General features: G+C 56.0%; 3 protein-coding genes across 7 annotated transcripts; all 3 read left to right on the forward strand.

Moving 5' to 3' along the window:
* Nucleotides 1–242: 242 nt before the first annotated feature.
* CUNH15orf39 (chromosome unknown C15orf39 homolog) lies at nucleotides 243–9,403 on the forward strand. Of its 3 annotated transcripts, none has more exons than XM_039379279.1 (4): nucleotides 243–328; nucleotides 4,256–7,318; nucleotides 7,671–7,708; nucleotides 7,899–9,403. In XM_039379279.1, the coding sequence occupies exons 2-3, from the start codon at nucleotides 4,303–4,305 to the stop codon at nucleotides 7,706–7,708; spliced, it is 3,054 nt and encodes a 1,017-aa protein (XP_039235213.1). In that variant the 5' UTR covers nucleotides 243–328; nucleotides 4,256–4,302; the 3' UTR covers nucleotides 7,899–9,403. The 3 variants fall into 3 exon arrangements, with proteins under 3 accessions (XP_039235213.1, XP_027568109.1, XP_039235215.1); XM_027712308.2 differs by having other exon boundaries at nucleotides 7,671–7,704; XM_039379281.1 differs by lacking the exon at nucleotides 243–328 and having other exon boundaries at nucleotides 3,969–7,318.
* Nucleotides 9,404–18,110: 8,707 nt separating this feature from the next.
* COMMD4 (COMM domain containing 4) lies at nucleotides 18,111–20,693 on the forward strand. 3 transcript variants are annotated; one of them, XM_039379259.1, is made up of 9 exons: nucleotides 18,111–18,339; nucleotides 18,471–18,588; nucleotides 19,052–19,123; nucleotides 19,206–19,271; nucleotides 19,517–19,556; nucleotides 19,675–19,794; nucleotides 20,034–20,114; nucleotides 20,217–20,393; nucleotides 20,505–20,693. In XM_039379259.1, the coding sequence occupies exons 4-9, from the start codon at nucleotides 19,266–19,268 to the stop codon at nucleotides 20,543–20,545; spliced, it is 465 nt and encodes a 154-aa protein (XP_039235193.1). In that variant the 5' UTR covers nucleotides 18,111–18,339; nucleotides 18,471–18,588; nucleotides 19,052–19,123; nucleotides 19,206–19,265; the 3' UTR covers nucleotides 20,546–20,693. The 3 variants fall into 3 exon arrangements, with proteins under 3 accessions (XP_039235193.1, XP_039235194.1, XP_027568072.1); XM_039379260.1 differs by lacking the exon at nucleotides 19,052–19,123; XM_027712271.2 differs by lacking the exons at nucleotides 18,111–18,339; nucleotides 18,471–18,588 and adding an exon at nucleotides 18,645–18,974.
* A 67-nt stretch (nucleotides 20,694–20,760) lies between these two features.
* NEIL1 (nei like DNA glycosylase 1) lies at nucleotides 20,761–24,453 on the forward strand. The gene is made up of 9 exons (XM_027712143.2): nucleotides 20,761–21,328; nucleotides 21,425–21,544; nucleotides 21,705–21,783; nucleotides 22,291–22,390; nucleotides 22,536–22,660; nucleotides 23,098–23,125; nucleotides 23,466–23,539; nucleotides 23,698–23,914; nucleotides 24,082–24,453. The coding sequence occupies exons 1-9, from the start codon at nucleotides 20,799–20,801 to the stop codon at nucleotides 24,099–24,101; spliced, it is 1,293 nt and encodes a 430-aa protein (XP_027567944.2). The 5' UTR covers nucleotides 20,761–20,798; the 3' UTR covers nucleotides 24,102–24,453.
* Nucleotides 24,454–24,606: the final 153 nt, after the last annotated feature.

Raw genomic sequence — 24,606 nt, forward strand, 5'->3', positions numbered from 1 at the left:
ACGGGGACTCTGCCCTACAGGGGCTCCCCGCAGCGTGTGTCCCCCGCAGCGTGTGTGGGGGGGGGATGTGCCTGTCCAGGGGGTCCCCGCTCCGAGCGCACGGGCTGTGACTGCACGTGTGGCTGCGCCGCGCCCTCCCGTCCCGTCCCGTCCCCTTTCCCTCCTCCGGCCGGCCCACACGCACACCCAGCCCTCCTCCTCCTCCTCCTCCTCCTCCCACTTCCTCCGCACAGCGCGGGCTGCCGGCCGAGCGCTCCCCTCCGTGCCCGCCGAGCCCCCCCCGGCCCCGCAGCGATGCTCCGGAGGAGGCACCGCGCCGCAGCCGCAGGTGAGTGAGGGGCCGAGGGATGCGAGTCCCGCAGGAGCCAGGACAGAGCGGAGGGATGTGGGGGGACAGGGGGGCGGGGGGACCCCCAGCCAGCTCCTCGCTTGCTTTGGCGCTTCCCTCGGCGGGTGAAGCCCTGGGACAGGGTGGGGGGGCTCCCTCGCTTCCCCGCACGCCGCCTTCGGGATCGTCTGCTTCTCGTTGAGCCGTGCAGGGAAAAGCGGGTTGCAGGCTCCGGATCCCGGGATTTTACCCATTTATGGACACTTTGGATCATGCGGCTGATGCGCAGCGTGAGTGCGCTTAGCTTCCTGCGAGAGGCTTGTTTTGGGGGTCACCGGAGCGTTGCTCGCACGAAAGCGGTGGCCGTGGGTGTGCGCAGGGGACAGAAGGACGTACACGGCCACCTCTGCCCCCCCCCGCCGCATCCGTACCTCGTGTCCTGGCAGGGGTCTGCGAGCACCCCAGCCTTGACCGTGGCCAACCTGGGACGTGACATCGCTGGTTCGGAACGGGATCGATGCGTTTTGGAGGGGTTTTAATCCCCTAAATAGTAAGGAACTGAGCCCTTCTGGTGGCTACTCAATGCTCCGTGAAGTCTTTTTTTTTTTTTTTTAATATAAAAGTGAATATTCCTGGAGATTTTCAACTTAATTCGCAGACAAGCCATGGCTTGGTGCATGCATTCCATAAGGATACTGCCTTAAAAAACAGATGGCTTGGTCCAAGGGAAGGCTCTGACTCGGCATTTGCCCACCTGGGAGAAGCTCAGGAGCCGCAAACTTTGTGGAAGAGGGTATGGAATGAGGCAGCCGGGACCGCTGAGGCCTCTTGTTTGTTTCCCCGAACGATCAAAGCGGGGGGTGGGAGCGTTGCCGGTGATCTCATCCAAACCCGCAGGAGAGATGGGAAAGGTGGAGAGATGGGAGAAGTCACCTCCTCGGCAGGGTCTCAAAGTCCCCGCGATTGTGAAACCGGGGTTGCCGCCGGCCGGGAATGCGCCCCGTTACCGGTGGAGAATCCGCTGGTCGAGGGGGGACCCCGGGGAGCTCCCCCCCCGCCAGCGACCCTCCGCCGCGGCACCTCGGGGGTGGCTCCGTGGGGCTGGGGATGCTTCGTGCCAGCGGGTTTAGGAGCTTTTGGGGGTCTGTTTCTCGAGTCCTGCGGGCTGGCTGAGAGCTGGCGGCTTTTTCTTGGCATCACGTGGCGATGGAGGAGGCGGGAGGCTGCGGTGAGAGGCTCCCACTTAGGACATCGCATCCTGGGCAGGAAATTCCGGGGAGCCGTGTGCTGCGCCTGACTGCCCCGCTGATAACAGACACGGACGCATTGTTGGGAGCTGTCGGAGAAGAAAAGAGATGTCTACTGTGTCCCCAACAGCCTTGGCAGGCCAAGGAGCCTCGGGGAGGGGGAACAGAAGCCCTCCTGTGCCCGTTGGACGCCCGAAACGTGGCAGATAAAAGTTTTCTGAGGCCCGTGGGAGCTTATCAGGGAGGTTTTGCTGCTCGGGCAGCACGTGTTCTTCTGCATTTGGTTTTACTTTTACTCCCTCCCGAGAAGAGGAAGGGGGGAAAAAAAAGTCAAAAAAACATTTAAAAAAAGATGAATAACGGGTTGTTTTTAATCCACCTCCTGCTTTTCCCAGCTGTGGGGTTTCAGAAATGCTGACTGCATTTGTTGGGTTCACTCGGGCATCCCCCCCAGCCCTGATTCCCACTTATCCCTCTCCTCCTCCACCTCCACCGGCTGAAAGGGGATAGTCCCAGAGGGAAAAAGCTGGTGGTGACAGCAAAACTGGAGCTGTTTTCTTGAGATGGTGCAGATGTAGGGATGGCACCCCCTCAGCGAAGCCCGGGTGGATTTCATGGAAAGAGTGAGCCCAGGAGTGTCCTCACCCTAATGAGGTTAATGAGCTTAACCCTGTGAGACATCAGAGATTCCAAGTGCCTGGCTCGGGCCACGGGGCGTCCCTCCAGCAAGGCTGGAAGTCGGATCTGGGTGAAACAGGGCAATTGCATCATGCCCGGTGGCATCAGCTGGGTGAAGGCAGGGCTGGTGTCACAACGTCCCCACGCGCAGGGGGTGGGGGTTGTAGATCCCTGGGGTTTGGGGGAAAGGGGAAAAAGCAGTGGGGAAACGTCAGGAGTCACAAGATCCTGGGTTTCTGTCCTGGCTTGTCCAACCTCAGCATTGTCACAGCTGGGAAGGAATCCCGTGCCTGCATCTCTCTCCCACGCAGCATCTCCTAGGGAGATGGCTTTAAACAACAGCCTCCTGAGAGATCCTTCTTGGAAGGAAAATAACCCAGTTTGGGATTTTCCCTGAGCTTTTTTCAATTTGAAGGGAGCTGTTTTCCCTGGATCTAAGTGCTGGCAAATTTAACTGGTACTGGATGTCTTAGAAATGACCCTGAGGATTTATCATGAGGATAAAGCTGTTGGAAACGATGCGGAGGAGCTGCTTCCGAGGGTGCAAGTGAGAAAGGAAGCACTGACCCTCTGATGGGGAGTTTCAGAGGATTCCAGGGAAGCAGCATCCTCACTGGAAAGTAAGAAATTGTTGAAGTTTGGATAAGAAACCCAACAGAAGAGATAAGAAGCAGAGAGTGCAGCTTCAGTTGTGCTTTTTTGGGGTGAGCTGGGGTTGGGGAGAGGCAGATCATCCCCTGCTCCCTTCCAGGCAGAGCTGCTTCACCACCGCCACTGGGTCCCTTATCTCCCCCCACAAGTCTTTTCATTATCTGCTCCATTTCCCCTGCTGTGGATGTGGCTTTTGTCTTATCTCCATGTGCTTTTCCTCCATTTCCTCGTTGGCTTCTCTGCTAACTCTCGTCACAAAAGGAAAGAAATAACATGGAGGAGATCCTGCTGCAACGAGTCCATCCCTGGGCTTGGGGATGCTGGGCCGTGCTGGGAAATATGGGGGGATGTTTGCCCATGTTGGGAGGGTGCTGTGCCAGTGATGCTCAGGTGGGTCTTGGGTCTTGCTTGGGTGATTTACAGGATGTTCAGGTGATGCTGGGGGGTACTGGGTGAAGGTCCTGTGATGCCCTTGGTACTCTAGTGATGCTCATGTGTCTCAGTGGGATGCTTAGGAGATACTGGGCAGTGCTGGGGAGGTGCTGGGTGATGCCAGGTGATACTGGGAGAATACTTGGAATGCTCCAGGATGCAGGACTGTGGTGGGATAGCCTGCCAGCTCCACCTGCTGGCATTCACCACCTGTCACTGTGGACCAGACCCACCACGCAGCAGCCCCAAATCAGAAGACATCCTAAGGGAGAGGATGAACTGCTGCCTCAGAGGGAGAAACCTCAAATTACTTTAAAAGGTGAAACTGGGGGTGGGAATTTTGGGCACTCTGTGTTTGTGTCTGCTGGCTCTTCACCTGAGCTGACCCAGCTTTGCTCCCCACTGCCTGCAACAGATACTCATTGAGGCTTTGGAACCAAAACAGTCAGAGCTTTCCAGGGCTTTTCCAAGGAGACAGATGGAGAAATGCCCAGCCAGCCTCCCAGGATTCCCCCCACTGGCTGTGGGCTCCCACCCTGGCTTACGCAGGGCTGCCTGACCAGATCCTGCTCTTCCACCCTGATGATCAAATGCTGCGTCTCAGTTGGGGTTGGGTGGGTTTTTTTAGGATCTCTGCCAGGTATTGGGAGGATGGGAGAAGGGAAGCAATAGCTGTTGCCCTTGGCAGAGGCTGGCTGTGAGACAAGCAAGGTTTTCCACACCTCCCCTCCTCTGCTTTAGCTTTGCAGTGTGATCCTGAGTATCACAAATGGGGTGCATATGAAAACCAACGTTCTTTCTCCAGCCAGCACAGAGGCAAGGTGACTTTTGGAGGGCTCCTGAAGGACTCTGTCATCCCGTGCCACCACAGGGCTGTGGGGACTTGATTTGCTCATGGTTTATTCTCTGTCTTGTTCAGGAAGGCCAGCTCACCTCTCCTGTCGGGACACCTGCAGCAAGGTATAAATGGCCTCAAAACAGTTCTTGGACTCTGTGGACCCCGTGATTTTCAACAAGCGACCTCGGCTGGAGACAGAGGCCACCACCAGCTTTCCGTCCAGCAAAATCCGAAGAAAATCCAGCCCTGTGCCCAGCCTTGGTTCCGAAAACCGTTTCAACTACAAGGGCTCCTACTTCGCCTGCCCACTGCAGAGCTCCAAGGGTCCTGAGCAGCCCCTGGCCCGCTGGAGCCCAGCGCCCACCTACCTACACTACGGCCCTGGTGCCATGAGCCAGCCAGCGCCTGCCGAGGGGTCTCTGGTGGGCTTCCTGCTGTACCCATCGGAGAGCCTGGGCGCCCAGAAGGGCAAGGACAGCCTGATGCAGGAGCAGCTGATGGCTAGGAAAAAGTTGGACAGCCCAAGATGCCCCTTACCAGTGAAGAAGCCGGTGGCGGTGAACAAGGCGGCCCCACTCGCAGTCCCTAAGCCGGTGTACGGAGCCCCTGCCCGCTTCCTGGCCCCCAGGATGGCTCTGCCGCTGGGAACACGAGTGGAGAGCCTGCAGCAGACACCAAGGGAGGCAAACTGGGCTCTGCCCCCTGCCACCCACCCTCTCCACCTTGGCGAGCCCCACAGGAGGGGTCCCTGCTCTGACCCCAGCATCCCACCGCTGCCCTCCAGCCTGGTGCTGCCCGCCAAGGAGCAGTTGGGCTCCCCCGTTGCCTTATCCCACTACTATGTCACCTTTGATAAATACAGGCCCCCCCCAAACACCCCGGTCTTGGAAGCAAGCTGTCCCACTGCCCACAGCCAGAATAAGGTGCCAGAGGTCCCCAGCCTCATCCCAGACTCCTGTCCCAAGCTCCAGCTGCCTGATGCTGGCCTGACAAACCCGGAGAGGCCAGAAATGTGCTACCCACCCCCCCCCTACCCACTGTCTCCTCACAGAGCTGCTCCCCTCTATCACTCTCCGGCTCCCCCTGCGGGGGAGGCCAGTGCCTTGCCCAGCTCCAGCTTTGTGGAAAGCAGGAAGCCCTTTCCTGGCTCTTACCTCAGACCCCAAGCCCCAGGGAGCTACTTTCCCAGCCCCTTGGACCCCTACGTGCTGAGGACAGCGGGTGCTGGTCCCTCCAAGCCAGTGGTGGTGCTGAGGGATGCTGAGCTGCCAAGGGATGTCCAGCTGCCCGGGTACCCGGGTTTTACCTTCAACTCTGGCGATGAATCCGTGTTCCACACCTCCTTTGCCACCCCAGAGCCGGGATGTGAGCAGCACGAGGCGGAAAGTCCACGGTGGCGAGCGGCATCAAGGCACAGCAGCGCTTTCCAACCTGTCTGCACCCCTGAGAAGCTCTCCAGGGGCTCCAGTGGGCTCACGGAGACATTTCCCAAAAGAGAAGGGAGCTGGGAGAAACCCAGGCAAGGGGAGCAGGAGCCCCCATACCTGGGGAGGAGGAACACCAGCCCAACCCCACAGGACACCCCGTGTGGGGGACCAGTGTCTCCTGTCATCACAGGGAAAGGAAATGACTGCAAGGTCAAGGATCCAACCAAGGAGCTTGCCCCCCCTTCTTCATCCATGACCCCCCCAAAGGGGGTGGAAGACCCGAGGGACACCAAAGTTTTTTCTTCCTCTCCACCGATGCCAGTGATCCACAATGTCTTCAGCCTGGCACCTTACCAGGAGTACCTGGAGAGGGCCAAGGGCTCAGCCCATGTCCTCTTCTGCAGGGACCATCTGTGGGGGGACCCCCCACCTCAGAACAGGAGTCCCAGCCAGGAGCCTGCTTCCCTCAGAGATACCTTGGTGGTGTCCAGCCTGAGATCGGACAGCGGGGTGGCGCAGAGCCAAGGGGAAAGATGTCACAAGAGGGCCTCCAAAAAGCCAAAGCCTGTGTCCCAAGAGCTGGGGTCTCAGGAGGGCAGCCCCGATGGGGTGGGCGCTGGGGAGCTGCTCAGTGAGGATAAGGTGCTGGACCTCAGCTTGAAAAAGAGACCAGTGGAAGCCATGGAGAGCCAGGGACTCACTGGCTGTGTGGAGGGGACGCTGGACCAGGAGGATGTGGAGGAGGAGGAGAAAGAGGCTACTGGGGGCAAGGTGGGAATGGGAGAGGGGGCCCAGCCCCAGCTGCTTGAGGTGGGCTCTGGGGACAGGAGCAACTTCCAGAGCTCAGCCACCTTCATGTTCAAAAAATACAAGCTCCTGCACTCCCTCACGCCCAGCACAGAGCCCCCCCAGCAGGATGGCAGCCCCCAAGCCCCCCAGCCCAGCCCACCCAGCAGCACCCCCACACCGAACCCACCAGCCTCCTCACCATCCAGCAGCCCCCCAGTCCCACCACCTGGCCCCCAGCCCAGCACCATCTCAGGCCCAAACCCTCCCCAGCCTCCACTTCCCGAAGCCCCCTTCACCCCAGGGGAGGAGGGGATCTCACTGGCCAGGAAGTTTGTCAGTCCCCCACCAGACACCCCCTCTGGGCAGTACTTTGCCACCCTGCACACCTGGCTCTGTGACACGATTTCTGGGTCAGTGTCACAGTCATCCCCAGAGCTCCTGCAGCAGTGGCTGAAGAAGGCAGAGCTGGCAGAAGAGCTGGGAGAGATGCCCAAGTCCCTGCCCAAGAACAAGTCCAAGAACAACTCCAAGGCTCCCACTCCTCAGAAGCCCATGAAAGGCAAGGAGATCTGGCTGGCTTTCCAGGACGTGGCCACGCTTCTTGCCAACCTGCTCTCCCAGCTGGAGACCTTCATGTTCGCTTGCCCTTTCCCCCACGTTGTCCGGGCAGGAGCCATCTTCATCCCCATCCACGTGGTGAAGGAGAAGCTCTTCCCGAAGCTCCCTGGGACCTCCGTTGACCTAGTGCTGCAGAAGCACAAGGTGGAGCTGCGTCCCACCACGCTCTCAGAGGAGAGGCACCTGAGGGACCTGGAGCTGAAGAGCTGCACCTCCCGCATGCTGAAGCTCCTGGCGCTCAAGCAGCTCCCTGAAATCTATCCAGACCTGCTCAACCTCCACTGGCACAACGCCATCCGGCAGCAGCTCGGTAGGTAGCCCGGCATCTCCTGTGAATCCCGGGGATGCTCCAGCTGCACCTGCCTTTCAGATGCTGCTGTTTTTTTGGGAGCATCTGTCACTCACCCGGTGCCTCAGCATCCCTGTCCTACCGCGTATTCTGCCCACCTTTTCCCTGTAGGTTGTGGAGGGAAAAAGCTTGAGCTGGGAGGGAGAAAAGTCATCCTGGGGATATCGAGGAGGTGTCAGTCACCTCCAGGCCACCTCTGCCCAGCCAAGGGCAGTGTGCCAGGTTGTCCCATCAAACTGGTGGCCTCTTTGCTCTACCCAGATACCCTTCTGCTGCTGCTCAAGGCCATTACCAACAACTTTATTTCTTGCAGGTTTGAAGTCGCAAGCTAGCCAGCGTCCTTCCAAGTAGGTAATTCCTCTTCCATGTGGCTTTATAGGAATTTATGGGATTTATATGTCATTTTGTGGAGGTGGAGGTATATTTTTGTGGATTTGAGCTGGCTGAGGAGGCTCCACTCCCTGGGTCAGGTTGGAGCGGGGAATGTTTGGGATGTGAAGGTGAAGATCCCACCCTCCCTAACCACTCCTTCCTCTCCCAGGTAGCCCTGGCTCAGACGCTGGAAGCTGATGGCAGAGGAACAGCCATGGATAGATCAGAGAAAAAGGAGGCACTAAGGAATGTGCCAAGGACAACAGCTAAATGAGAATGGGAACAGGAAGGTCCCTTGTCTCCAGAGCTGTGGATATTGAGATCACCAGCAGCCCTACGGGGAGGTGCTCAGTTCCCACCAGCATCAGGGGACCCTCCAAGGACAGTTCTCAGGGTGGAGAACAGCTTAGTGATGCAGGACCACACGCAGGGATGCTGGCGTGGTGTCTGGGCACGCAGGGATGGGCTCGAGCCCCTCGTGGCAGCTGGAGCGACTTTTCTTTGAACACATCATCTCTTAGTGCATCTCCATCCTTGACTGACTTGGTGAGCTGGGAGGAATTGGCTGGAGTTCCAGTGGATCTGGAGCAAGAGGAGCATGGAAACGGTCATAGCACCATCCCCAGCCTTGGAAAAAGGCTGGCTACTGCAAGGACAACATCCTACCTACCTCCTCTCTCCTCTAAATCCCCTCTCCTGCTTTACCCATGCCATTCCCAAGAAATGTACCTTCTTTCCGGTTTTTCATCTTTAAAGTACTACAGAGACCTTACACAACATCAGCACAAGGGAATCGTGACTTCTGTAGTCCCGGGACTATTTTTTTTTTGTTTTAAATGAAGACATTTTACAAATGTTCTGGATTTACCTTTATAAGGAGCTGCTGCCTTCAGGTCATGTGTTTTGGGTGGTTTTTTTCTTTAAATACAGTAATTTATACTCGTCTTTTTATTTCAACTAAAAAGCTGCAAGAAAGATTTAAAGACTCCTAAAGAAAAGCCAAACTACTTTACATCCCAGATGCTCTTCTAGTGGAGAACACGGGAGATGCACATTTAGTGATCACCTTAATGGAGATGTGGTGATCATAGGAGCATAGAGGGGAGCCATGCTGCCAGGCCTTGGAAGCAGGGATCCTTTCCATCCCAGGCCTTGGAAGCAGGGATCCTTTCCATCCCAGAGGGTAGATGGGCATACCAGAACATACAAACATCCCCTCGTCCTGGGGGGCTGCAGGAGGGTGCACAGCAGAGGCCTTACCAACTCATCACTCAGGTGTTTCTCCAGCTCTACTGCAGGGCATGGAGGAACAAAACAAGGATTTTTAGGATTTTTTTATTTCACTACAGGGAATATTTATTTTGAACTAAGAAAAAAAACCTACCCAGACTGTACTTAGCCAAAAGGTGTGTTTGCTGTTGGGGGATTCCTGTGTGTGCCTTTGTGGTTTTCCATTGGGATGGACTTGCTGTGGATGGGACAGGGAAGGGAGAATGCTGCTGTTCTCCTCACTCTCCCTCGCCACGCCGTGGCTGTGCACAACGATTGGGGAAGCAGCATTTGTTAATAACGTCATTTTTATACCTTTTTATTGCAGGGAAGAAAGTTCCTTCCCCTTATTTAATTTTTTTGTAAGAATGTCAATTCTAAGAGGTTCTTCACCTGATTAAAAGAGTTTGGCTCATTTCCAGACACGCCGTGATTCCGTCTCTGCTTCCCAGTGTGGGCACAACAGGACCTTTCTGGGGATGGAGGGTCCCCAAATCCCCACCCTGATGCTCTTGCCTGCTTCTCCCTGCATGAAGCCACAAGTGATGTGCCCAGTCCCCCTGTGCCATCATCAGGGGGCTGGATTCAGTGTCCAGTGTGCCATCACAGATCACCCAGGGGAGCGGGACATCCAGAACCAGGGTGACAGCCTGGGGAGAGGATGCTGGTGGAAGTGTCTGAGCACCAGAAACTGGGCAGGAAAGCATGGGGTGCTCAAGGATGCACCCTGGGCTGATCCAGTGGGGACCCCCAAGACACCCCTTGTGAGCCTCCTTCAGGCATGGAATCTACCTGATCCCAAAAGCCAGGTGCCCCAACCACGTTTTTCAGCCCAAATTACTGGAGCTCAGCAGGGGAACACCACTGCCACAACCCACTCCCCCCAGACAGGGTGTTTTGGGGTGCATCATCAGGGTTTCGGGATGATCCTGCCTAAAGGAGCAGGCACACACCCTCCTTCCTCTGCCAAGGACTTAATGAGGAGCAGAAGGAAGCTGAGACCCCTCCAGCTTCACCTGGGGGATTGCAAATGAGTTTGTGTGTTAATTGGGAGCAGCTGGAATGGAGGCACATCCCCCCTGGGAAATCAGATAAAAGCCAGGGCTTGGGTGCTGTCAGGTGTGTGTGGGTTGGTGAGTTTGTTTGTCCTTGGGGAGGCTGATTGCAGCAAGGTGGATGTTTGGGGCAGGGAATGAGATAATGTCTGAGTCCAGGGCTGGTTACAACCCTGCTCTGCCCTGGGAGCCTCCTGGGAGATGCCAAGGCTTGGCACAGGCTTTCCTGAGCTAGGAAGCTGCTAGAGAGAAGGAAGATATTTTAATAAGGTGCCCTGGCTCTGGTATGTGGGTTGCTCTGGGAATGGAGCAGTCACTGGGATGGGCTGTCGGGGGGAGCTGGAGGGACCCAGCCTAAATCTGCTGTACCTCTCCATGGCCGCTCTCAAGATGAGCCAAGGGGTTGGACCCCCAAACCCTCTGGGCACTGCTGCCCTGCAGAAGAATCCAGGCACAGCAAGTCCAGCACAGCATCAGTGGGACCCATTCCAGCAGGACCTCCAGAGCCCACCCATGGCAGCCCAGGCTCTGTGCCTCCCCTCAGTTCCACAAACCCTGCTCCGGAGCATCACTCCGAAGCTGGGCACCACCAGTGTGCCATCTCCATCCTACCTGCCAAGTTCTGCTGGAGCTGGACGTGTAGCCAGCTCCCGGCTCAGCTCCCAGACCCTGGCTCAGCCCACAGGAGTGACCCTTGACACCCTGTCCATGTCCAGTGGCTCCATCACCTCCCAGCTCCCCTCTATAGCCCCAGATCTCCCTGCAGCCACTGGGGAGGCCTTCAGTCAAGCCGATGATGATGATGGGCAAACCTGCCTCCACAGGGATGGAAACCCCTGTGTCCTACCCCTTCAGGCCCCCGTCTCCCACACAGCCCATGCACGTGCTGCTGTTGCAATTCCGGTTGCTGGGCATCGGTCCCACCCCAGCTCTGGGCAGCAGGAATTTGGAGAGCTACAGGAAGCTGGAGGGAAACATGAGACTGGTGGCGAGTGCTGGAGCTGGTTGGGAGAGAGATTGGCATTTTGGGGTGCAGGGAAGCTGCTGCAGGACCCAAGCCCTGCTGGGGTGAGAAGCCTGTGGGCTGCATCAGCCCTTGCTAGGTCTATTGCCACCCGAGCATGGTGGAGATGGGTAAATCCCTGGCACTGCTCCACCAGAGCTTTGTTTGAGGTGGGACTGGGCTCCCCTGACCTCTGGCAGCCAGCAGGGCCGTGGCATGCTGTGTTGGTGCTGGGGTATTTCCTCCCAGGTGCTATTCCTATGTGGATGGGTGCTCTAGGTATCCCAGCTCATCCATGGGCACCCCCAGAGGGCTGGCACTCCCTGGAGTACCACCATGGCCTCCCCTGGGCAAACTGAGCTGACTCTCTTCTATTTATTGCCCACCTCCTGGTATGTTTCCCCTTCACGTGGGGAAGCTTGAAAAAGCTGCTCAGTTACCAGGTTCTTCTTTCTTCCAGCTAAACCAGATGCCGCCCAGACCTTCTTGCAGGCAAGCATCCTTGAGTTCATGTGAGTGTGCAGCTGATAGGAAGGGGCAGGTTTGGTTTGGAGGGAAGGGTTTGCCCAGGAAAATGCTCCAGATGGGTCTTGTGAGGGGCTACGCTCCCTCCCTGGGATCATCACCTCGAGGGATGCCTGTCTGAAAGTGTCTGAAGCTCTGGATGAAGCCACTCGAGACCTCTCTTGAGGTGTTGATGTGAGGATGGTGGGGCTTTAGAGCTACTCCCAGAAGGAAGGTGGGCTGCCCACTGTCTCCCTCAAAGGAATGGCTCAGTGGTTGTGCAAGGGGAGGTTCTGTTCCAGGGGGATGTTCCTGCTCCCACTAACTCCCATCTCATCTGGACAGTCATCAGGGACCAGTAGGGGAAGGAGCATCTTCAGCTGGCAACTGGAGCCCCAGTCTGTCCAGTCCAGTGGAAAGCTGTGAAGGTTTTCCCACAGCAGAGCTGTTGCTGCCGAGTGCCTTCCCTGTACTTCTATCAAAGGCAAAACCTGCCCAGTTTGGATTCCAGGCTCTACCTTCACCCAACATCCTGACCTGTGTAAAGCCATTTTAAGGATGCTGGAGACCACATTTGAAGCAGCTGGAACCTCTGAGAGGCTGGATGTGCCCACCCCATCCCACTGTAGAGCAGCTTCACCTGGTGGTGGGAAGATGCAGATCTGGAGCTGAAGCAGAGCTGGTGGTGAGATAAAGCTTGTGGGGCTGGAGATGGAGTCACTGTGGTGTTGGGATAGTGTCTGTGGGGTTGGGATAGCTACTGGAGCTGGGATAGGGGCTTTATGCTGGGAGGGTGACTGTAGGGCTGGAGCTGAATTCACTGTGGCTGGGATAGGAACTTTGCAGTTGGGATAGGGACTGTGGAGCTAGAACCTAAATCATTGTAGGGCTGGATTAGGGACTGTAAGGCTTGGATAGTGACTGTGGAGGTAGGACAGGGGCTGTGGGGCTGAAATATGGACAATAGGGCTTTGATAGTGACTCTAAGGGTTAAGGGGGCTGTGAGAGCTATAGGGTTTGTGAGGACTGCGAGATAAGGGAGAGCTATGGGGGCTCTGAAGGCTAAGGAGTGTGGGAGGGCTATAGGGTCACAGAATCATAGAATATGCTGATTTGGAAGGTACCCACAAGGATCATTGAGTCCAATTCTTAGCCCTGCACAGGACCATCCCCAAGACACACACCATGTGCCTGAGAGCATTGCCCAAACACTTCTTGAACTCTGTCAGGCTACTGCCTACAACTACCAGCTACTGAGTCTGTTTGCTGCCCCTGTTGTCTGCTCCCAGGTGGTAGAGAAGAGCCCTTCCTGCTCACCCCAGCTGCTTGCCATGCCTGCACCAACTGCTGGGCAAACTGCCATGCCCTTAATGCTATGTCATGCCCCAGTTTGCCTGCTTCTGTTTGCCTGCTGTTCGTCACACTCCCTAGAATTGTTTAAATCTCCCTCGGAAGCTCCTGTGCCATTCCTTCCTCTCCTGGTTGGCTGCTCAGAGAGCTTCCACGTCCTGAGGAGGGTCAGGGCTGCTGCTCGAGTGTCCCTAAGCTCAGGAACCCCCCTGCAAAGCTCGATCTAGCCCTCAAACCCTGGACCTACCTCAGTCATTGCTGCTGCTGCCTCAGTGACTGAAGTCTGTGAGGGCTGTGAGGTCTGAGGGCTAGGGGGATTTTAAGGGCTGTGAGAGCTATGGGGGCTGTGAGGATGATGTGGCTTCTGGGGGCCATGGGGGATGTGAGGGCTATGGGAACTATGTGATCTGTGAGGGCTGTGGGGACTATGGGATCAGTTGGGGCTGTGAGGTCTACGAGGGCTATGGGGTCTGTGAGGTCTTCAGGGGCCTCGAGACCTTTGAGGGCACAGCCCCCACAGTCGTCTCAGTCCTCACAAGTGCCCTAGCCCTCGTCATCCCCATTGCCCTATCAGCCCTCACAGACCTATAGCCCTCACAGACCGGTCTCTGAGGCGGCAGTGGTGGCAGCAATGACTGAGGTAAGTCCGGGGGTGGGGGTTAGATTGAGCTGTATCTGGGGGTTCCTGAGCTCAGGTACACCCGAGCAGCATCCCCGAGTCTCACGGGACCCAGAAAACCTTGGCAGCGAACCAGGCGAGGAGGGGGCTGTGCCAGTAACATCGGAAGGAGATGTAAACAGCTCTAGGGAATGCGATGAACTGGAGCGAGCAAACAGAAGTGGGCAAACAGGGGTGTGGCACAGCACTGAGGGCATGGCACAGACGGTTTGCACAAGCAGGGCAAGCAGGTGGGGTGAGCAAGGACTCCTCTCTGACCACCTGAGAGCAGCCAACAGAGGCAGGGAACAGACTCAGTAGCTGGTAGTAGTGAGCAGTAGCCTGACAGTTCAAAAAGCATTTGAATAATGCTCTCAGGCACATGCTGCGACTCCTGGGGATGTCCTGTGGAGAGCTAAGAGTTGGACTCGATCCTTGTGGGTCCCTTCCAAATCAGCATATTCTGTGACCCCGTAGCACTCACAGACCCATGCTGGAGTGGGAACTTCAGTCCGTGTTTGTTAGAGAAGCCCTCCCCTTGAGATGCAGAAAGGACCCCGTTGCTTTCTAAACTCCTTCTCAGAGAAGAGCCTGGGTGCAGCTGAATCCAGTTTAGCCCCAGACTCTGTCAACCATTTAAATCTAAAGAATTATAGAGGTGTGATGGAACCTTTGTACAACTCTGTTCCCCAGGATTAAAGATGGCAAATCAGATATATTTATATAAAATGAATTATTTATTATGAAAAATGATTAGACAAAAGATCTTAATCCGAATTATTTACTGAACAGTATAGAAGCTAAAACTACTAGTATAGGATAGGATATGGTGCACAAAACAAAGCAATTATATTAAAGCAATGATATTAAAGCTAGCAAAAAAAAGAGAAATTATTATTAAGTGGAGATTGATGTAACTCACCCATACCAATGACCGTGGGCATATCTCTTTCAATCAGCCTTGAGGAGTAACCTCGAGGAGCATCCTCTACTCAAGGGGAAAATCTCCACACTCTAACATGACTCCAAGAAGGGTTATGTTAGAAGAACCTACTGTATGAAAGTGGACTGGACTATAGAAATAGTATAAAGTGATTGACTGTCAGTCTCCAGGTCAGTTTAGAAGCTTGTCTGCCAAATCTTTGCCTCACCATCAGGATGTTAATTTGGAGTTGATGAGCCAGACTAGTTTTAGCATAATTCAACAACAAAAACCAGCACATGGTGCCCTCTCTCAGTCTACCACTGATAGTCTTGCAAATAGGGTATTGTTCAAGTTGCTTGACCACATTCCAAGGCAGAGCATCCTGCTACAACAGATAGCCCTCACAGCCCCCATAGCCCTCACAGCCTTAATAGCCATCACAGAACAAGTAGTCCTCACAGTCCCTAATATCCCCTATATCCCTCACACACCCCATATTCCCCCCAGATCTCAAAGACCTCAAAGCCCCATACTCCTCACAGCCCCCATAACCCCCATAGCCCTTAGAGCCCCTGTAGCCCTCCCAGCCATCAAAAATCCCATAGCCCTCACAAGTCCCACAGTCTACATATCTCCTATAGCCCTCACAATCTACGTAGCCCTCATAACCTCTAAAAGCCCCCACAGCTCTCACAGCCCCTCAAAGCCCCTATAGCTCTCACAGCCCCTCACAGCTTCCATAGCCCTCACCCCTTAGAGCCCCTGCAACCCTTACAGCCCCATAGTCCTCACAGCCCCATAGCCCTCACAGCCACCACAACTAGAAGAGGAAGGGTCTCCTTCCCTCACTCCATGGGACTTCTACCACCACTCCTGGGATCCAGAGGAGGACCAGAACTCCACCAGGCCTGCCACTACCACTCTGGACAAGACTGTGACCATCACTCCAACAGGACTGTGACCATCATCTGGACCAACAGGTTTCCTTTCCTGTTACTTTGCACCCAGGGGGGCCACGTGGTGCTCAGCACAGGGGCTAATGAACACCCTTCTGTTCTCGTCCCAGGGTGTGGGGTTACACATCTGTCTCTGGGGGTTAAAACCAGTTTTTTATCTGTATCATTGCATTTATTGTAATCTTTTTAGTAAATCGTAACTCTGACTTGTAATCTCTCTTGAGTTAGGTTCATTTCTCCTGCCTTTTTCCTTTTAAACCAGCACACCTCCCCACTAACTTGGGAGCAGATTTACGTGCTGCTTTCCACAGTAATTCACGCATAGATGATTCAATTGTCTGTGAAGCAACCGCTGCTGCATCATCCATTTCGATCCGTAACTCCGGTGGAGCCACCGTGGCTAGGAAAGCAGCCACAGGGCTCCAGTGCTCAGGGCTGGGCCACCCCAAAATGTGGGGAGTGACCATCATGACCTCCCCAGTCCCCAGCTTTCCCCGTAGCCACGGGTCACCCAGCTGTTTTTACAGTTCAAAACTTTCTCTCCTGTATTCCTTCACCCAAAGCCTGCAGGAAAGAATGCTGAGTTTGTAACAACGCTGTTATCTTCCTTGAGAGAATTACATTTCTCTCAACAGACATAAAACAACCCAAAGGAAACAGTGTGAAAATTCCCACACTGAAACAATATTCTTAGCATCTGCAGCTGCAAACTTATCTTGGGCGAAAACAACTAAAGAAAAACGCCTCCTCGTCAGATCTTCCGCTTTCAAGCCCTTCCTCCTCACAGCAAGGTAAGGGAGGGGTAGGCAAGGGAAAGCAAGACCAGTGAGGGGAAGGCAAGAAAAGGGAAGGGAGTGGTAGGTAAGGGAAGGCCAGGAAGCAGTAGGATGGGTAAACAAGGCAGGAGAGAAGACGACAAGTCAAGTGGAGAGAGGAGTAGGCAAGGCAGGGGGAGGGAGGTGTAAGCAAGGCAAGGCAAGGCCAGGCAAGAAAGGGGCAGGCAAGTGAAGGAAGGGGATAGGTATGGAAAGCAGTGCAAGCAAAGGAGTGGTAGTCAGGGCAAGGCAAGGTAGGTGAGAAGTAGGCAATGAAAGGCAAGGCAAGAGAGGGGTAGGCAAGGTAAGGTGAGGTGAAGGAGGGGTGGGAAATGAAAGGAAGGACACGGAGCAGTTGGTAAGGCAAGGCAATGCAAGTCAGAGGAGAGGAAGACAAGGCAAGGCCAGGCAAGAAAGGGGTAGGCAAGTCAAGGAATAGATTGGTGTGCAAGGCAATGCCAGCCAAGGGAGGGGTAGTCAGGGCAAGGCAATGCAAGGGATTTGTGGGCAAGGCAAGAGATGGGTCTGGAAGGCAAGGCAAGTGAGAGGTAGGCAATGAAAGGCAAGGTAAGGGAGGTATAGGCTATTCAAAGCCAGGCAAGGGAAGGGTAGGCAAGGCAATGCAGTGTAAAGGATAGTCAGGCATAGCAAAAAAAAGGCAAGGTTGGGGAGGAAGGCAGGTAGGCTCAATGCTTCAGGGGCAGATGACAGGCTGCAGCAGCCAGGAGCAGCTTGTTGTCCTAGCACATTTTGTGTGGGAGCAATCCCCTGACACTTGCCATTATGGAGGTGGTATCAAATTTTTGGAACTAACCTTCTGAAAAAGGATAACAGTGTTCTTCCTTAAGAATGAAAGCACATCGTCCTGCAATAATAATTGGGTGTCCAGGGAATGAAAGAGACAGCCACAGGTTTTCTGTCTGGCATCTTTTGTGTGGGAGCAACCTCACAATGTCAGGTTGTCTCCACATTTCAGAGGTGATCTCTGTAATATTTGGCAGTCCTTTTATTTTGGGCCACATAAAGCTATTTCCAGTCTTGATGTATAGATGATATACTGCACTGGGGAGGTAATGCCCAGTAATGGTGTTCTGGTACCTTCATATGGCATCAGTCCCTGGATGGTTTCTATTTTGAGGTGGGGGGGTCACATTTCTTCTGAGATGTGGGGTCTTAGTTGCTCTCTGTGGCACGGAAACGATTTTTGGATCCTCACATTTAGTGGGCTTGGTGAATTTAATTGCTTTTCCTAATATACAGTGCTACCAGTTAGAGCTGTTAAATCTCTAGAATGGGAATGTAAAAGCCAAGCTGTTGGGATTTTTGTCCTGGTCCTTTTAGTGTCTGAGCACTTAGTGGTGGGGTTCCAGTTTTGGATCCTGACTCCGTGACACTGAAGGATTATGAGGGTACATAGAAGGTGCAGATACCGGCGTGTGAGGTGCAGTTCAGCGGGTGCAGTTGAAGGTGGAGACAGCAAGAGCTTTCTCTCCTAGCATTTTTGTGAGTTGTGTTTTTGCTGGACATTTTTGATTTTGTTGCTGGATTCTGAGAGAGTGAAAAAATGTATTGGCACGTATAATTGGGAAGGAGTGCGTGCTGCCACTCGAGCGTGGTGCAAATAAGAGTTCGCACGTGAACGGGGAAGGTCAGCCAAAACCTTTTTGTCCTGACACATTTAGTCTGAGACCAGTGACGGGACGTTGTCACCTTTGGAGCAGCACTTTGGGCTGGTTTGTGCGTATACAGGGCCATCTACAGGAGCTGTTAAACGGCGATACGGGGGGAACGTCCACTAGATGGCCCCGTGCACGAGAAAAAGGCGTAAATGGACCGTGGTAACCTCAAAACCGACGAATGCGAAGATCCAAAGTTCAAAACGTCCTCTACTGCTCTCAAAGAAATCGTGCCAGAAATCAGAAAGACTTCGCTGACCGTCCCTTCCATTTGCAGGCTTGTATTTGCACAACAATCAAGTGGCAGCTGGTTTTCCTTGCAGCCTGAAAACTGCACACAGTTTCCATCTCCGCTATACGTAGGATTGTGCACTTTTCGGTCTCGTGGGAGTTTGAAAGGTCCGTCCGCTTCTCGTACAAAAAAAATGTCCTTCCCCGTTCACGTGCAAACTTTTACTTGCACCACGCTCGAGTGGCAACACGCACTCCTTCCTAATTGTATGCGCTAATATATTTTTTCCCTTTTGCAGAATCCAGCAACAAAAAATGCAAACCTCTGGCAAAAATAACTCTCGGAAAAGCGCCAGATGAGAAAGCTGCTGCTGGCTCCACCTTCAGCTGCATCCATTGAACTGCACCACAGCCCCGGTATCTATACTTTCCTTCTCAGCTCTACGAACCATCACAACCTTCGGTCTCACGGAGTCCAGGATCCAAAACTGAACCCCACCACTGCGTGGGGCTGCGGCCGTGGGGAGCGGGAGGTGCTCCCGCTGTCGGGGCGTGTCAAAGGGGCCCTTCCCGCGGATCCACCGCCGCCTCGGGTCCTGTTCCCGGAGCTCCGTCCCCTGCCCCGCCCCGGGGTCTCGCCGCACTCTCGGGGTCCCCTCCCCAAGGCCCCCGCGGAGCCACTCGCGGAGCCCCCGCGGGGACCCGGGGCGGGAAGGGCGGAGCGTTCTCCGGCCCGGGAGCGGTTCCGGGTCGGGAAGGCGGGATCTGCGGAGGAACCGGCACCGCGGGACGGCGGCGACATGGTGGGGAGGGGGTCTGCGGGGAGAGGGGGGAGGCGCAGCGGCCCCGCGGCGGGCTCTGACCGCCTCTCCTCCCGCAGCGGTTCCGCTTCTGCGGGGACCTGGACTGCCCCGACTGGGTGCTGGCCGAGATCAGCACCCTGGCTAAAATCGTTAAGTGCCCGCGCCCCCCGCGTTCCCCTGCCCGCCCCCTTCCCACCCGGGCCCGCTGCTCACCCTCCTTATTCCCCGCAGTCCTCGGTGAAGCTGAAGCTGATCTGTGCCCAGGTGCTGCGGGACCTCCTGGGGGAGCCCATGGAGGTGAGTGCGGGGCTACCGCGGTGGAGGCCAAGTGTTTCAACACTGCAGTGGCATAATCAGCAATATTAATTAATTTCATATTCTTCATGCGGCCTCTGCAATAAGAATGCTACCAGCCACTGCTAGTAGCAATACTGTGCATATTAAATGTTATTAGTATTAATATTAAGGTAAGAATTATGAGTATTAATGTTGGTAGTGAGTGTGTTACCTGGTGTTTACCGTGATGCTCTGCTCTCCCGCAGTATGAGAAGATCCTGAAGCTGACCTCGGACGCAAAGTTAGGTGAGCACTGCTGTCCTTACTGGGATCCCCCCATGGAGCCCCACTCTGGGGCTGGGCAGCAATTCGGCTGGAGTTGCCTTCCCAAGGTGGCAGAGCTCTCCCTCCATCCCATCCACAGAGTCAGGGGACGTGAAGGCGACCATCGCTGTCCTTGGCTTCATTCTCTCCAGTGCAGCCAAGCACAATGTAGACAGCGAGTCCCTGTCAAGTGAGCTGCAGCAGCTGGGGCTGCCCAAAGGTAAGGGGGACCCTCAGGGTGGCACCAGGGGCCAGACCTGGTGGGATGTGCCCAACGCAGTTCCCAGCGCTGCTGCCTTCACGCTCAGATGCAGGGCAGGCTGGAAACTGTGCTGTTCTCCATCACCTCCCTGCTGCACCATCCATCCCCAGGGGCTCCTCAGGTGCTTTGATGGGGTTTGGTAACTGCAGGGCTGGTGTGAGCAGGGGGGTTCTTGTCCTGTCTCTCCTCACGAGCAGAGCATGCCAGCGGCTTGTGTCGTTCCTACGAGGAGAAGCAGAGCTCTCTCCAGGACAGCCTCAGGGCCTGTAGCCTGCGATGTGAGTGGGATGGTTGGGTCTTAACAGGGTTTTGGGTGTTGGTGGCAGTCACCCTGCTGGAGTGAGCCAGGGTGCTGACACCACCCCCACTACCCACCCCAGTGAGCCAGCTGGGCTTGGTGCGCTGGCGGGTGGATTACACCCTCAGCTCCAGCGAGCTGCAGGAGGTCAACGAGCCCCTGGTGCATTTGACGTTCAACGTGCAGAACAGGGAGTGCGGGAGAACGACGGCTGTCTCTGTGACTCTCTCGGCTGACAAGTTCCGAGTGCTGCTGGCAGGTGAGGCTGGAGGATGGGTGGCAGCGAGGACCTCTAGGGCTGTGGGGGATGCTGGGAGGGATGCTGCTGAGGATGTAGCAGCTCCCCCACAGCTCCATCCTCTTTCTGCAGAGCTGAAGCAAGCCCAGACCCTGATGAACACCCTTCTCTGAGGAGCCAGCCTCCCATGGGGGGAGTCACGGACACCGAGTTGCTGGGTCGGATCTGGTGCTTCTGGCTGGGAAGGGGAACATTTCCCTGCTCTCCTGGCTTCCGGGGACCCTCGGGGTAGCTTCAATAAAGTCCCGGTGACAAAGCCGAGCTGTGTCGTTCTGTGTCTCCCCGCGGCGGGGCCGCCCGGCAGGACTACAAGCTCCGGCATCACCGCGCAGCCAATGGGAGCGCGCGCCGCCCTGCGCGGAGCCAATGGGAGCGCGCGCCGCCCACGGCGCAGCCAATGGGGGCGGGCGGGCGCAGTGGGAGCTGCCGGTGGCAGCGCGGTCGTGGCTCCGCGGCGCGGTCGCGGCGATGCCCGAGTGCCCGGAGCTGCACCTCGCCGGGTGCTTCATCAACGGCGTGTGCGGCGGGCTGGTGTTCGCGGGCGGCGTGGAGCGCTCGGCGGTGGGCCGCGGCCCCGAGGTGCCGTTCCGCAGCGAGGCCTACCGCATCTCGGCCCTCGCCCGGGGCAAGGAGCTGCGGCTGACGCTGAGCGCGCTGGACCCCGCCGCCGCTCCCCCGCCGCAGGACCTCGTGTTTCGTTTCGGCATGTCGGGGTCGTTCCGGCTGTGCCCAGCCGCCGAGCTGCCCCGCCATGCCCACCTCCGCTTCCTCACCCGCGAGAGCCCCCCGCGGGCCCTCTGCTTCGTGGACGCCCGCCGGTTCGGGTCCTGGCGCCTGGGGGACGCCTGGCAGCAGGAGCGCGGGCCCTGCGTCGTCTCCGAGTACCAGGCTTTCAGGTGAGCGCCCTGGAGGAATGCCCCCTGGTTGGGTTTGACTGCTTTTCCTGCACGGACATGCCCCGGTGACTCTTGTTGCCCCGTGCTCTGTTGCAGGGAGAACGTGCTGAGGAATCTGGATGACAAGGCTTTTGACAAGCCCATCTGTGAAGCCCTCTTAAACCAGAAGTATTTCAATGGAATTGGGAATTACCTGCGTGCTGAGATCCTGTACAGGTAAAGTGGGTTGAGCATCCGCTGACCTGCCACGGAGGTTTGGTCTCCAAGAGTTTGCTGGAACTCAGTGGCTCTTGGGCTAAGTTGGCCGTGCCTCCTCACCTGGTAGATGTGGACAGTGCCAGAACCAAGGGCTCAGGCTTGTGTGTAACTCTTTCAGGTTGAAGATCCCTCCCTTTGAAAAGGCTCGGACTGTCCTGGAGGCCCTGAAGGATCAGAAGCAGGAGAGGAGGAAGAAGGTGAGGAATACCAGGTGCTTTCACAGGATCAGAAGGTGGCAGATGTCGTACCAGGGGTTTGGTTGCCTGTGGCCCTGCAGGACGAGCTGTGCCCAGCTTCTGCCTTCAAGAAGTCTATGAATATTTTTGGGGTGGGTGAAGAGGAAGAGATGAGTGAAACAAACACCTTGCAAGCTTAAAATCTCCAAGAAGGCTGTAGTAAAGCCCAAGGCTGTTCTCGTGGTCTTTTAAAGTGACTATTTTAAAGAAGCCAGAAGACAAACTACATGACCTGAGGGGTGTTTTTAAAACTGCTGATGTTTGTGTGTGTTAGCCCTCTTTCATGTCTTTGTAGCTAAACTGGAAGCCCACAGTGGGGTGAGCTCAGGGCTGGCATGTATGGAGAGTGTGGCAACTCATCCTCAGGAGGGCAAAAGACAAAGAATTTGGGTGCTGTTGGAGAGGAGAGACCCCGAGGAGGCAGAAGTAGCTGGCAGGTGACTTTCCTCCCCTTCTCCACCCTTGCAGGATCCTTCCCTGACACTGAGCAAGAAGGTGAAGCTGATGAGGAAGAACCCGGATCTCCTGGAGCTGTGCCACACCGTGCCCATGGAGGTCATCACGGCAGGTGAGGCGACAGGACAGGATGCTGGGGAACAGGGACAGCTGGGGGAGGCTGGGGCTTTGCATTCCCGGCATCAGGAGGTTTGGGAGGGCATCCCGACACCACGATCGTGGCTTCTGCTCTAATTCTGTCCTTTCTCCCTTCCCAGAAAAGCACCTTTTGGACCCTGAGCACTCGGATAACTACGCCACCTTCAAGAACTGGCTGCAGTGTTACTTGGTTCCTGGCATGAGCTCCCTGCGTGACCGCAACGGCAGGACCATATGGTTCCAGGTAGGTGCCTGGGGTCACTCCCTGGGGCTCCCAAACCACCCCTCCAGCCCATTTTCTGCTTGCTGAGACTCCCAAACATTACACTGTGTGGCTGGAGATCTCCCTCTCCACCAAGCTGCTGGGCATGGAGGTGACCAGGACCCTCTGTGTGATGGCCAGCTGGCCAAGGGATGGTGGGCAGTCTGGAGCAGATGGAGGGAATGAGGTCTGGAGCCCTGTTCCTCCCTCCTGTGCCCTGTGTCTGTGGCCTTGCAGGAACAGGACTGACAGGAGAGTCCCCAGTGCACAGGGCAGGCAGAGCAAGCCTGACTCTCCTGGCTTCCTAGAGAAATGTGGCTCTTTCCCTATCACTGCGAGAGGGAGAAGGGGCAGGGATTCTGCTGCTGCTGCCTGCAGAATGACTGCACCCCAGTCAATGCTCTGTCCCTTCCTTGCAGGGAGAGCCTGGTCCCATGGCTCCCACAGGTGAGTGTCCTCTCTCCCGCCCGTGGGACCCACTCTTGCTCTGGGAGGGCTGGACACTGGGCAGCCCTGTCTTTTCTGTATAGCACAAGAGCACAGGCAGGAGCAAAGCCCCTCTCCCTGGGGTGCTGACAGGCCTGTGACAGCCGTTGGCACCAAGGGACAGAGCCCATTTTCCCCGGGGCTTCCTACCAGCATCCCAACCTGCTTGGGCACAGCTGTTGCACTGGCAGGATGGTTTTTCGTCCTGCAGTTCCTCAGTGCTCAGCTCACATCACCCAGGACAGCATCCCTGCAAGCGTGTCCCTCACTCCCCCTGACCTGGGCATGTCCTCTCATGCAGGGCAGAAGCACCAGAAGATGCCCCGCAAAAAGCGCGCTCAGCTGAAGGCAGACCCTGAGGCACTGACCCCTAAGGTAAGCAGCTTTGTGGTTGTGTCTGGCTGTCCTGTTCCCCCTAACCTTGCTCAGGCTGCTCCTGAATTCATGGTGGTGATCCCATATGGAGGTTCTCATCCTCTGTGGTGCTCCAAGCACGCTTCTCCTGCTAAGCCGCAGCTCTGATGTCCGCCCAGGTCACCTCACGCGCCTTGAAAAGGCGCCCCAGGGCTGCAGCAACCCCCCAGAAGTCAGATGAGAAGGAGGAAGGGGAGGAGGAGGAGGAGGCTGATGGGCCGAGGAAGGGACGTGCTCGCCGGAGGAGGAGAGGGACCCCTGCTCCAGCCTTGCCTGAGCCAGAGGTGCTTCTCAAAACCAGAAGCCGCCTCCGGATGTCTGCACGCAGGGGCAGAGGTGAGGCTGGCAGCCCCTGCGGCTTTCAGGTGCACAGGTGGGGGCTGTGGGAGCGCTCAGTTGTATCGAAGGGACTGACGGGTGCCAAATGGCAGGAGAGGAGCCAGTGGGGTAGAGCCAGACACTCCCTTGCCCTCTGACTCCTCCTTTCCCTCTCTGTTTTTCAGGTGCAGTCCCTGTCATGTGAGTGCTGCCCACTGCCCACCTCCTGAGGGGCATTTAGTGGCCCAGGAGAAGCTCAGGGAGGGCTTGGCCAGGGACGTGAGTTAGTGATGGGGGAAATGGAGCTTCTCTGTACCTGTGCTCACAGCTGCTTGCTACTGTTGCATCCTGCCAGTGCATGAGGGAGAAGCTGGGCTTGGTGGTGGGGTATTTTCCTGCTGTCCAGAGGCATTAGAGGGGAAAAAGAGCCAAGACCTTACATTGTGCTGGACTCTGACTCTTCCCTCTGCCTAAAACTGGGTTCTCTCTTCCCTTTCTGGCTGCTGCTCCAATCACTGTTTTTAGCTGACTAAATAATAAAATATTTTGTGTAGAAATCACTGTGCACGCCTTTTCATGCTAAGGATAACCCCTCTGTGCCCAGCCTCTTCCCCAAGGGGCTGTAGCAGGCTTCCCCTCCACCTCACCTCCCCTAAAGTAAAGCTCTGCCTCCCCAGTTCCAGGAGTAGTGAGATCCTGCCGAGGAGGAC

This window comes from Pipra filicauda, unplaced genomic scaffold, assembly GCF_003945595.2.
Source record: "Pipra filicauda isolate LSUMZ 115617 unplaced genomic scaffold, ASM394559v2 scaffold161_size1661140_pilon, whole genome shotgun sequence".
In the NCBI taxonomy this organism is placed as follows: domain Eukaryota; kingdom Metazoa; phylum Chordata; class Aves; order Passeriformes; family Pipridae; genus Pipra; species Pipra filicauda.